This window comes from Akebia trifoliata, chromosome 3 (assembly GCF_017979445.1).
Source record: "Akebia trifoliata isolate Shusen 1 chromosome 3, ASM1797944v1, whole genome shotgun sequence".
Lineage (NCBI taxonomy): Eukaryota > Viridiplantae > Streptophyta > Magnoliopsida > Ranunculales > Lardizabalaceae > Akebia > Akebia trifoliata.
In genome coordinates this window covers 52,966,549-52,980,211 of record NC_141377.1, presented here as the reverse complement: position 1 = coordinate 52,980,211, position 13,663 = coordinate 52,966,549, and the positions used below count along the sequence as shown (strand labels likewise).

General features: G+C 35.7%; 1 protein-coding gene across 1 annotated transcript; it reads right to left on the bottom strand.

Moving 5' to 3' along the window:
* Positions 1-4,851: 4,851 nt before the first annotated feature.
* On the bottom strand, positions 4,852-12,252 carry LOC147407925 (cytochrome b561 and DOMON domain-containing protein At3g61750-like). The gene is made up of 5 exons (XM_086436720.1): positions 11,808-12,252; positions 8,960-9,356; positions 7,511-7,797; positions 6,452-6,748; positions 4,852-5,202 (listed from the first exon to the last, which is right to left on the bottom strand). Exons 1-4 carry the CDS (start codon positions 12,057-12,059, stop codon positions 6,473-6,475), a joined length of 1,212 nt encoding a protein of 403 aa, XP_086292846.1. The 5' UTR covers positions 12,060-12,252; the 3' UTR covers positions 4,852-5,202; positions 6,452-6,472.
* Between the last annotated feature and the right edge of the window lie 1,411 nt (positions 12,253-13,663).

The following is a 13,663-nucleotide window of genomic DNA, read 5'->3' as shown; positions in this document are numbered from 1 at the left end:
AAATATTTACAAAAACAGTCCATCTTTCTAATTATTTATTTTTACCCGAACCCAAATGATATTAAGTCACATTTCCTATTCACTTATTTACCTTCCAGTGAACCTGCATTCCACTAAAAGGCACAAAAGCTAAATTTATCAAACTATCCAACCCTACTTCAAATAACTATTTCTAAAAATAAAAAAATAAGTAAATAAAATACAAGATCTAATATATGACCTTTAGGGCTGTTAATAGGTCCGATCAGACTCGAAACTCAATCCATTCCAATTCGACAACTTTGGGTCTAGATCAAGGATTTTGTATTTTGATAAGGTTTCAATTCGATATCTTGTCAGATTGGATGTAGATCAACCTTTCATGATTCAATGAATGTAAGGAAGTATATAAATTATATTATATACTTTGTTAATGTAAACGCGTGATTTCGTCATTATGATGACTACATCTACAATGATTTGGAGTCGCCACCATTCAAGTTGGAAGTGGGTGTGAATGGTCACCCGGGGTACATTTTCCAAAAGATGAGATTTTTGGCATTTTAGTGACTCACAATGGATAAGGGGTAGTCAAACCTCGAGATTTGGGTAAGCGGCTCGGTTGAAGAAAAGGGAAGGTGTTAGGCACCCTTTCCTCCCCGCCACGTGGCGGTAACCTCAACTAACTCGATCATTTTTTATTTTTTAAAAGAAGGTGAAAAAAATGTGCCACGTGGGTGCATATGTTCCCTAAGTAGGGATTCATTTTCGGCTTGATCATAGGGTCATTTCATTAATGGAAATGACCCTTATGAACCTTAGCCTTGGGGCCCAATCATCAAAAGGGGTAAAATAAAATAGAAGAAGGGGGTGTTAGAAGAGGGAAAGAGTAGAAGGTTAGAGAAAGAGAGGGGGTGTGCTTCAAACCCACCTTGTATCTTGTTTCTTCTTTTCTTCTTCTTGCTTGAGTCTTCTTGAGTCCTTAGTATAATATGAGAGTATGAGAATGGGAAGAAGTGATTAGAGAGAGTAGGGATTTCTTTTGTTTTAGTGAGACTTGTAGAGGATTTGTGTGAAAGAGTTGGTAAACTTGGTGAGAATTGATGATGGTTGTTAGTAGAGAGAGTGTTGGGGAGAAGTTTTGTAATGAGAAGTTGGAGGCCATTTTTGGGAAGAGGATGAGAGTATTTATAGATGTTTAGGAGTTATTTTAGGAATATAATGGGGTGAAGTGAAGAAAAATGGTAGAATGGTTATGAATTTGAGAGAGAAGTGGGTGTAATTTAGAGGAGATTGGAGGGTATTTAGGTAAGGAGGGTTAAATGGGTGAGTTTTGACCCAAATGGTTTGGATCCTACCCAACCCATTTGGGTGGAGTGTTTGGTGAGGTAAATTTAAGATGGTGGTTGTGATTTGATTTAAGAGCATGGAGGATTTAAAGAGGTGGTTGATGATATTTTGGGAGGGTGAGGGAGATGATGCCATCTGTTAAGGTGGGTGGAAATGAAGGGTTGAGATAAGTTGATGGGAGAGGTTGAGTGTTTGACTTGAGAGGATGGTGTAGGTTTAGGTTGTAGATATAGGTTTTGTAGGGAATGATGAGGGTAGATTAGGGGAGGTATAGGTTAGGGGTGTGGGTAGATGTGTTTGATTTGAGAGAAAAGGTGATGGGTTGATGTGTGGGTAGATGGGATTTAAAGCAAATTAATGGGGTAGGTAGTTGGGTGAGGGAGGTGAGATGGGGTGATGACATGTGTCATCTTTTGATGATAAAAGAGTGATTGGTTGATGTGGGTTGTGGTTTATGGGTTAGGGTTGTGGGTTGGATAATGAATTGGATATGGTTAATGATTTGTGGGCTTTGTAGTGTTGGGCTTGGGTTTTAGAAATGGTTTTTACGAATACGGAGGCGGAGCGGTGATAGTAGAAGAGGGGTAGGCATCTCAAGTCTCACCTTTTTAATTTTTAATTAATTTTTTTAGATTTTTTACAATCATTAATTTGATCAAAAATGCCACGTGTTGGCGAATCGGGCTTTTTAGGCCCGTTGGTGAAATTTATCGAAAATTTGACGTTTTTTATTTTGGAAGCGGAGCGGTGAATATTGGGAAAGCGTAAGGTAGGCCGAGTCCCTTTTGGTGGCCTCCTAAACCATTGAGAGGTCTTAGGGGCCTCGGTTTGGTCAAAATGTTATTTTTCAACGACTTGGGCCCTTAAGGCCCGTTGACACATTTATTTGGAAAATCTGTATTTTTGGGCCTTTTCGAGAAGTGGCCCGTTCAAATTGAGGTGTCTACAGTTAATATATGAAGCCCATTTAGATTTGGTACAACAAATCGGATGGATTTAATATGATTGTTTTTGGATTGGGTTTGGATCTTAATATTGAGATTTTACAAAAGCCCATTCCAATAAAAATCTGATCTGATGCTTATTTTGTCAATCGGATGATCTCAACCATCAATTTGTTTTACTGTGTCAACATTCTAGAAATTATAATATAGAATCCAAGGGAAGCCACCATCTTTACAAAGTACAATAAATATCCACACAAAAAAAAAAAAAAAAAAATCTGTACCAAGATAATAAACATCAATATTTCTATATTTAATGCTTCTAAAACTTATGTCCCATACCATAATATCTCATTATGGGTCCAATCAATCCTAGCTAATCGGATTGGTACCAAATGACCTAATCCGAACACTACCCGATCCATTGACAGCCGTAGCTTAGATCCATTGCTCAGTTGGTATGTCACATTGTAGAGGATCTCTGAACTCTGAAGTAGGAGGTTTTTACCCATAAAAAATAAAATAAAACAAAAGTAATCAAGGGGTGTGTTAGCAGTTTAAAAAACTAGGGACATCTCAACTATTCACCAAAAATGAAGGACGTGTCTTGAAAATTTAGGAGACCCCGTGTAGATTTTTCCAAGAGATGGGGAATCAATGCGTGGGCCAATCAGTTAGGGATTCAGTGGGCCCATTAGTGATCCATGTAACTTTTTTTTTTTTTTTTAAATGAAAATTACCTAATAGGCCCTGTGGTAGGGGCGAGTTTCTAGATGGAGTTTTTTTAGGTATCTTAACAACCAATTATTAAAAATCTTTCTTTCTTAATACCTATCACATCCCCATAGTTGTGATTGATATTCAAATTGTCAATCTCGACAATTCATATTCAATCTTCAGGATTGGTGACTAATAATTAGTGATCTAGAAGGTTGTAAAATACCATTCTCTACTATTGGAGCAAAGATTTATCTCAATGCTGTTCATCTCAACAAATTGAGTCATCAATCTCATAGATTTAAAGGGGGTGAAAGAGGATTACGGAGGGAAAAGCTTACTAACTCGACTATCAAGATATCACCCTAAAAGAGAGTTTCTATTGTCACACTAACTTTTACTAATGCCACCCTAAATGTGTATTTAGTGATTTACATATAAATTGAGGTGGCATTAGCAAAAGTTGATCTAGCAATAGGATCTCTCCCCAAAGTTAAGAAATCCCTTTGTCCTCCCCTTTTGTGACATGTGGTCTTCGATATTGGCCATACCCTTTTGTTTTCAAATTTATGACAGCCCTCACTACCTCCATCTTCGTGTTTCATTCAAGATGATTTCAAAATCTTTAGCCGTGGTAGTGAAGGGTAGCATATTATCCGTTTAGAAACAATATGAAGGTATTATTTAGAAAAGAGTCGTGATAAACTGACCTGTTTTTTCATACGCGGTCTCTACGTGGTTGACATGGCAAGTGCAAGAATCATATATCTTTTTCTTCGAGATACACAAGGAAAGAGATCTATGATTATATGCATTTGCCACGTAAATCACATATAAGCCGTTCATGAAAAAATGAGTCATTTAATTATTAGTCTTCAAGAAATGGTCAGGTTGCATGACTCATGAGAAAACACATGATCTCAATCTTTTAGACACAAAATCCAAAAGTTAAGATTTATGCGTATCTTGATAACACATATCACAAAGATAATTATCCCGATAATAAATCTCAACCATTGAGTTTTTTATTTAAACGGTTAAGATCATGTGTTTTTTTCACGAGTCAAGAAAAGTTGGACCATGACAAAGAGTAATGTATAGGATGTCTATTAATTTTGAAAAGATAAAGGGTCATGTGTTATAGGGTTCCTCGCAAATCATAACTGGGAATCCCACTCAAAATGGTACATGCAAATGCTTCATTTTGACACCCCAACTTCTTAAATTATTTATCACACCTCTTCAAATATTACTAAGGTATGATTCGAATTATAAATCTCAAACGTTTGCAAAACATCATAGCACTCGATCAAACAATTTCAGCAGTTGCTTACAATGATGATTAGGCTCATAAAATCCTAAACCTTAAAAATATAGAAATTTAGCAACCAAAAAAAAAAAGAAGAAGAAGAGAGAGCTTTTGTTTACTTGTTCTAAACTACGCACTTATTTTCTTTATTTTTAATTGGTCTGTAATAAGTAAAAGTTGGGGTGCCAATAGTGGCTCTCTTAATTTTTTAATTGATCGAAAAAAATTTCTTAGTAAAAGTTTCATAAGTTCAGCAAATGCTTTCGAGATATATTTTTGAAAGTTGACTTGGATCTTCAAAAGAGAAACTTTTTCTTTAAGCTCCTCTTTTTTTTTTTAGGGGGATTGGACTCATATCTAGGCTTTATCTAATTCATAGACAATGGTCTTGTCCAAGGACTAGTCCCGGGGCACATGCAACTCCTGCACATTACATACATCAAGTAAGTGAGGGTGTGCCCTCGCGGGTGGCCCTTGAGGAATTTAATGCTCATACTAGATTTTGAACTCATGACCTACGGGCATTAACCGCTTATCTGTCCAAAATTGCCATTGAGCCAACCCCTCTGGGTTTTTTTTTACACTTTCTTCCTTTACAGAGATCGAATCTTATGATTTATAATTGGTTAATACCAAAAATGATACAATTAGAAAAATCTCCTCTAATTTTTTCAGTTGGATCAACCTTGATATTGAGGTAAAGGATCGAGCATAGTAAAACCAAGGGAATTCAGGATGTCTGATTGAATGAATATATAATTAATTGGATGATCCAGATTGATGAGTTCTTCTACCATGTTTATAGCATTGTTGAAATCATGATCAGTCCAAGCGTTGGTGCTTCTTGTGAACGTAGTCTCAGGCTCAGGCGATGAGCGTAACTTCCCTGGTTCAGCAATTTACCTGAAAATACATATAGTTAAGAAAAGATAATGACATGTATATATGGAGTTAGTATATACTTACTCCTATACGTTCTTCCTCTTTTGGGGCCATGTGGGAAACATTTTGACTGATCCTAGAAAATTAAGTCATTCTCAACATGATGAGGCATGGGCACATCACTTTAAGGTTGGGTCGTCCGACATGATATTAATATGATCCTCACACACAGGACTGAATAGGAGCTCGCATCAAAACTTGTATTAGTAGAGAGAGAGAGAGAGAGAGAGAGATTGTCATGGATTGTAATAAATGCATTAAATGCCTAACAACAATATCATGTTGGATGATCCAACCATATAGTGAGCCATCCTTCAGTGACAATTGACATTCTTAAAAATCAATTCATTCCAACATCACTAACCAGATAAAAAGTTAATACAAATTAATGGTCTAATATAATAGTCTTTTTTTCATTCCAAGCTAACTTTTCACGAGTCTAGGAATGCAAGAATAAAGTGTTTTTTAAAGAATGGTATCCAGGATAAGAAGCCTATATATGATTCGATGTTCAAAATGATATAATATGGGCCCTCCAAATCGGAGTGCAAAAAGCAAATGATATCCGGTAGTATATATAACAAAGAACTCATTTTATGGTTGGATCATTCAAAATGATATGAGCCCCCAAGTCAAAGTACAAATAGGGAGTGATATTAGGTAGGGTTGTGGAGATTGCCAACGTCCCCATGAAGTTTTGGATGTTAGCATTCCCTATATATGTATACTTCTCACGTTTCAATAACTAAAGACGTGACTCTCATGACTTGTTTAGTTGACCCCAAAATTTTGAGTTAAGATTTTAATTATGATTTGTAAACTTTTCTTTTTTTTATCGATAAGCCTGTTTTTAATGAGTTCATTAAGTCGGTGTTAGCGGGATTTGAAACCAGGTCTTTGGTATCATCACCCGAAGACTTTAACAACTAAGCTAGGTGGTACTTACTATGATTTGTGCTCTCTTTCTTGTGAGCTCATGTGGGCAACATTTTGGATGATCCAAAACTGCATAGTTTTTGGAGTAAGGCTTTATTGATGATCATGATGAATGTTAGAATGGATTGAAATTTTGAGAGGAGGATCTCCAAGAAATGGACGATTCACCGAACAATTAAATTCTATAACATGATGCCATGGCCCCACAAGTAATAGTACAAACAGAGAGTAGGCATAGATTAATTTGTATATATAGGGAAGAAAATATTCAGACCTTTATAGTACTTGAACAACACTATTGAACTGGATTCGTCACGAAGGCTGGTGGAAGTGTTCTCTTAGGCCCTCTGATCCGCAATGATGCTTCTAAAACAATAACAGTGACAAGAATGCAAGCAAGAATAAAACCGTAAGTAATCTTCCAAGCAATCGCTCCGCCTCCTACTCGAATCCCAATTACAATATTCATAGCTCCCAAGAAGAGAATGAGCCTCCCAAGCCAGTGGTGGTACATGTTCCAGTACTTGCGGTTCTTGGATTCCCTGTCAGGTTTTAGAAGCAATGCCAACATCTGAAATACATTTATAACGTATTCGAATTAGAGATCTTACAAAGTTTGTTCTCTAGTTCTTAGGTATATACTTCATATGCAAAAGCTGAAGAGCACATTGTATCTATTTAATGAATTTAACATTCAAGTTTCAGCTGAGATAGTAAAAGCATGTATGAATTCACTTTCAATAACAAACGACATGGCTCTTGTTGGTTTATGGGCCTAACTTGAATTTTTTTTTGAGGTATCTTATAGTCAGGAGGCTTAGAATTGACTTTTTTTGGGCATCCGTACAACTTCTAGGGGCATTTTCTTAACTAAAAATGCGTGTTTTTCCCTAGGATTCCATATATTCCGAAGTTCAAAAACAATAAAAGTTGTATTACATTTTCGTAGTTTTCATTAATAAAGAATTATCATTGCCGCCTGTAGACATAAGCAATTTTGCCAAACCATGTAAATCTCTTGTGTTCTTTGTTTTCTCTGTTTTTTATCTTCGTAGTTTATCAATCTTGATCAGTTGAAGGGAACTTTTCCACAACAGCTCTGTACAAAGTGGAATGGTGGGACAATATTCTTTTAGCCAACCCCAAATCTTTGAGATAAGGCTCTGTTGTTGTTGTTGTTGTTGTTGTTGTTGTTAGTTGGCACAAGTTTGTAGATAGAGATTCAGTCATTTAGGCAAATGTATGCTGGGCTACTAATAAATTTCTAAATAAAAGAGCAACAAAATATTTGAAAGAACAATTAAGTTCAGGCCAGGGAAGAGAACTCATGAACCTGAAGAAAAGTGAGCACAAGAAGAGAGATTCCGATGCCTCTATGTATTGGTATATGAGCGTGCAGACTACTATAGAGTCTTAGCCCAGCCAATACAGTAGCAAATCCAATGAACAATCCCATAAACTGAACAATAGAATGAAGATAATACCACAGCGGATCCCAATGCTTAAAATATCTTGGTATAATTGCCCCAACTGGAAGAGTCAAACCCAATCCAGTTATACCCAATATTCCATGCCTCCTCTTAACTAGACCAATGTCTTCGATACTACGGATCATAGATCCTGCAGAAAGAGAACTAGTGAAAAAATAATTTAATATTGGTAACTTATTTTGCATGAAAAAAAAAGGTTCCATGAAGCCATTAGTCGTCAAATTTCTGTAAACTATTGCGGATAATTGAGCATTTGTAGGTGCTTGGTTGATGTTTTTTATTTAAAAGTCTGCAATTTTTGTGGATGTTTGGCTGCCCAACAACCCACAAAAGTTTGCATGCCTTGCAAAATGCCTTAAGAAAATGGCATAAAATTTTGCAGGGCCTTTATGTCAGTAAATTTTTATCCCACAAACTTTTGAGGGGCAACCTATATTGATGCAAACTTCTTGTAATTTTGCGACAGTTTGCTTGCATACCAAGCAGGTCTAATTCTATGTTTTAAAATTCAACTAGACTCGGATGTCCAACAAGTCGAGTGAACTTGGAGACTCGCGAGTCAACTTTGGTAAGTCAAATAAACATATGTTAAATTTATGAAATATCCAAAAATATTTTAATATCCTAAAAAGTGCATTTAATCTAACACAAACACGGCTGATCAATTGGCCAAGTTTTTAAGTCACCTCGAAGAGTTGGTTAAAATAAGTTTGTACCAAGTCAACTCAATTCGAGTCAACTTGTTCCTTCAATTCTGTATGAAGTTATATTTTTTGTTAATTCATTGGTGTTCATATTTACTCTCACTACCTCAGTCCACTTTATTTTTGGTCTTCCTCTCGCTCTTTTTGAACTTTCAATTTACACATTCCTTGATTAAGACTAGTAGACAGTGTACCCTCCCTTTTTCTTTTTTTTTTTAGAAATTTCCTATTGTGTTCTTCATCTTTCAGTCTTCTTCAGGCATCAACATGGTATCATAGCAAGGTTCTAACGAGACCATTTAGATTCAAAAGGATATAAACAGAGAGGGATGAGTGTTCAAATAAGTTGATCTTTTTCTTCAATTTTCTGCAAAATGTCTCCACCCTCCAATCTATTTTACTTATGTTTGATGAAATAGAAACATCCGGCTATATATCTTAATCTATGTAACAATACCAACACTTCAAATGACAACCGATGTAATCTCTTATCTTCTTGTTACTTTGGCATCCCACCACATTTAATGTTCTTTATAAGTTTAGAAACAAATATATAATTGAGATAAGGGAAGATGATATAAATTAGACCTGCGGAGAAGTCGAAGATATTAGTTGTTTTATCATCATGTTCTGATAGCTGGTTGTGGATAGGGGTTTTTGTTCCAAAAGCCAATAAAACTTGTTGAAGATTTTTTAAAGCAGGAAGCTTCAACTGAAATACCAAGTAAATGGTGCCTTTCTGAAGAATTATAGCGGGTGGAACTTTAGTGAGTTGCAATTCACCCTTGTCTACTATGACGTCCGATGTAGTGAAACCCTGCAAATAATATTGTTTGATTACTCCTTTACCTTCTCCGTTGATCCAACCTACCATTGCACTGGAACCAATCATCAACCCATGTTCTGAAAATCCCACCCCAACCCATCCGGTTGTATACTTAACAGATAGTACAATTGTCGTCACATTTTGTGCATCTTTGATGAACTGCAACCAGATAACATTGATACATCAGGAAAATTATAAATAAATAAAAAAACAGAACCACTTTATAAACAAAAGTGCCGAGGTTTAGGGGCTGTGGTAGAAGAAAAAAACCTGTTTCATTCACACATTTTTATAGTGGATGTGTGGAAAGATTAAGAGAGAGAAATTAGAAATGAATGCACTTTTGAGTATGTAGGAGGAGTGGCATCAAGTCTCTTCTTTTAGGTACCAGAGGTGTTAGCGGAAGGGACGAACTAGGGGAAGCATGGTTTTAAGTCTCGTCTGAGACAGATTTGCATGGCATCTCAGACTTCACACTATATATCTCGAGAGACAAACGAGATGACTTTGGACAATATTTTAAAAATCTCAGTCGAGTCAATTGGGATTTTGTAAATTTTTATTAAAATAATTAATTTATTTTAGAAATTCAATATTTTATATAAATATAACAAGAATTTAGAGTAAACATCTTCAAATCTGTTGATATATGTGGCTCATATTGAGTGAAACATGTATATAAAGAATATAGGCAGATGTCGGCGTGAAGCCGAAGTGGAGAGGAGAGTTTTGCATTCCGAGAAGAAAAAATTTTCTAATACATATTGTACGAGTAGGGTTTATTATAAATTCTTATGATGTAACCCTTATTTGACATATAGTGAAAATTTAGTTTCTAATTTTTGTGGATGTAGGCACATCGCTAAATCATGTTAAAATCTGCGTGTTTGTTTCTATTTCTTTCTAGTTTCTCTTTCGTATTATTCATCATTATTGCCGCACGTAGCACAACAAAATCTACCATATTTATAATATATATATATATATGGTCCCGTTCAGCAACAAACATTTTGGCAAAACATTTTTCAAAACATGGGTTAGAGGTTTTGGAATGGGCTGATTTTTGGTGAGGATGATCTCCATGGTGAGGAGATCATCCTCATCAAAAATCAGCCCATTCCAAAACTTCTAGCCCCAATTTACAAGTTGAAAAATCGTGGACCGTCCATTTTTTGTAAACCATTTTTGATGGGGTTAGAAGTTTTGAAATGGGCTGATTTTTTGTAAACCGTTCCCCACCCTAAACTTTACCCTACACTTTAACAAACGTGTTTTGTCCTAGAAAATTTCTAACCCCATCAAAAATCAGCTCATTCCAAAACTTCTAATCCCATCAAAAATGGTTTACAAAAAATAGACGGTCCACGATTTTTCAACTTGTAAATATGGGACTAAAAATTTCGGAATGGGCTGATTTTTAGTGAGGATGATCTTCTAATCATAGAGATCATCCTCACCAAAAATCAGCCCATTCCAAAACTTCTAACCCATGTAGGACAAAACACGTTTGTTAAAGCGTAGGGTAAAGCTTAGGGTGTTGAACATTTCCCATATATATATAGGGTCGGGTTCTGTAGACACATAAAGCTACTCACATTGCGACACAGTGTTTTGTCTTATATGAGCAAGAATGTTTGGAATGGGCTGATTTTTTGTGAGGATGATCTCTATGGTGAGGAGATCATCCTTACCAAAAATCAGCTCATTATGAAACTTCTAGCCCCATGTTTACAAGTTAAAAAATTTTAGACCGTCCAATTTTTGTAAATCAATTTTGATGGGGTTAGAAGTTTTGGAATGCGATGATTTTTTGCAAGGATGATCCCCTCATCACAGAGATCATCCTCACAAAAAATCAGCCCATTCCAAACCTTTTTGCCCATATAAGATAATAACGGTATCGCAATGTGAGTCGCTATATGGGTCATGGGAATGTCACCCACATATATATATATATATATGGGTCACGTTCAAGGGCCAACTTTTTGGCAAAACATTTTTTAAAACATGAGTTAGAAGTCTTGGAATGGGCTGATTTTTGGTGAGGATGATCTCTACGGTGAGGAGATCATCCTCACCAAAAATCAGCTCATTCCAAAACTTCTAACCCATGTTTACAAGTTGAAAAATCGTGGACCGTCCATTTTTTGTAAACTATTTTTGATGGGGTTAGAAGTTTGTAGAGATCATCCTCACCAAAAATCAGCCCATTCCAAAACTTCTAACTCATGTTTTGAAAAATGTTTTGCCAAAAAGTTGGCCCTTGAACGCATATATATATATATATATATTATAACTATTTTCATATAAATAAATAAATCGTTCTCAACAGAGTTAAATGATTTATCTCATCATGACAAATTGGCTCTTCAAAGTTGCAAGACGGGACGTCAAAACGAGTTTTGAAGCATAAATGAAATGCAATCTCATTAAGAACAAGAAGAACAGCATTAAAAACGAGACAATAGTTCAAATTATTTTATTTTCACCAAAAAACCTAATTCTAACAAATGAATCAACAAAAACTAGAGAAAAACTCGAATTCTTGAAGTAATCAAGATCAAAAACCACAATTCAAACCAAAAAACAGGAAGATCGTATCAGACTTACTCTCAATATGAAACTGTTCCAAACAGTCTCACAACTCAGATGAGATAAATTGTTGTACGGTGCAGGGAGAAATTTATAGAAATTGACATCTTCATTGCAGGGATCCAACCCTAAAGTGTCAACCTCGGCCGCGACGAAGGAGAAGATCTGCGACTTCAAGAGAAGAATTACAGAGACAAATACGCAGAAAAACCTCAGAAACGAAACCTTAGGGTTTGAATCCGCCATTGTTGATCGAAGAAGAATAAGCATTTGTACAAGATCTAGGGTTCCATGAGCAATACGGAGAAAATTCAGGGTTTCGAATCGATAGAGAGGTTTTTCAGTCTCTTCTTGAATTCTGATCTTCTACATTTGACGACGATGGTAGGGTTTGGAGGTTATTGCTAATGGCGGGTAATCATACTTCATGGCTTCCCGCCAATTTCTGTTAAATGCTAAATCTCATATTTAAGACATAATCCGGTATGTAACGGATATCGGCCGATATAGAAACTCCACGTGGGAGGCCAGAACATGCAGTAACTAGATGGAACGAGTCAACCGGTTCGTTTACAGTTCACGGTTGTCACCACTTAACGAAATTACGAACCGGGCAAAATAGAGTATGGTTTTTAAACTTGGTATTTCGTCTCGTCTCGTTTAATTCCGATATCGAGTCATCTCAGATGAGTTTTCCGATACATTTGAGACGTCTCATGAGATAAATCAGTAAATTGAACTGTGACTCGTAAATCTCAATCAAAAAATGACTTTGTAAGTTGGTCTCGTTCAGCTTTGATACCGAGTTAACTTGGACGATATGTCTCGGACTCAGACGAGTTTAAAAACCATGAAATAGAGTGCTGATAACATAACGGACTTTTGATGGGCGGATTTGATGCAAGCTGACGTGAAAGTAGATAATTTATTATAAATAAATAAATAAGAGAAAAAAAGAATTACTCTCGCCTACCCCTATTATTAAAAAAATAACTTTTTGATCACTTTGTGACATTTAAAATCATGATCGGATGATATAGAATTGTAAGGTATAAAATTATATGAAATTTAAAAACAAAATAATTATTTTTCACTGTTGAATTTTATTTTTAAATGTGGGTGCTCGGTAGCCATCCGTTTTATATACCAAGGATCAAGCCTGAAAAATAATTTTTTTTTTTTAATATGAGTATTTTCATGAAATCTAGATGTGTGATGTTGATTTTTCAATGCGATTAATGATAAACTCACCCCCACCCCCACCCTCACGCTCTGACATACTCTCTTGACGTGGCATGTATATAGAATCATAGAATATATTTTTTCCTCATGATAATTGCACATCCCCATAAATATAGATAATTGTGCATCCCAATGAAAATCTTTGGTTCTATACATATGCCATGTCAAGAGAGGAAAGGGGGAGTAAGAAAATCACGACTCTAACAAAAAGGAGGGGAAGTTGAATGACGACTCCAAGAATAAAAAGAAACTTCGGTCTTATAAGCTTTCAATTAAGTAATTATCATAAAAAGATGTGAAGTTGAAAAATGACTCCCAAGAATAAAAAGAAACTTTGGTCTCATATTAAGTGATTATCGTTCGGCATCGGCTCTTAGCACTGCCCAATTCTCCTTTTCAATACAATCTAATTGATTATCACAAGGGTATCATATTGGAGGAGCCTTAACTATGTGATTGAATAAATTCTGTTTTGTATAATGTAGAATAAATTCAATTTGTCAATTAAGCCCACTAACCTGGCTTGGCACCCCTGAAATTAGAGCTAAGGCCTTGATCTTTAAAGCGCAAAGATAGGGTAGGGTTCAATATATGGCTAAATGTATGATTATCTAACCGAAATATCTTATTAT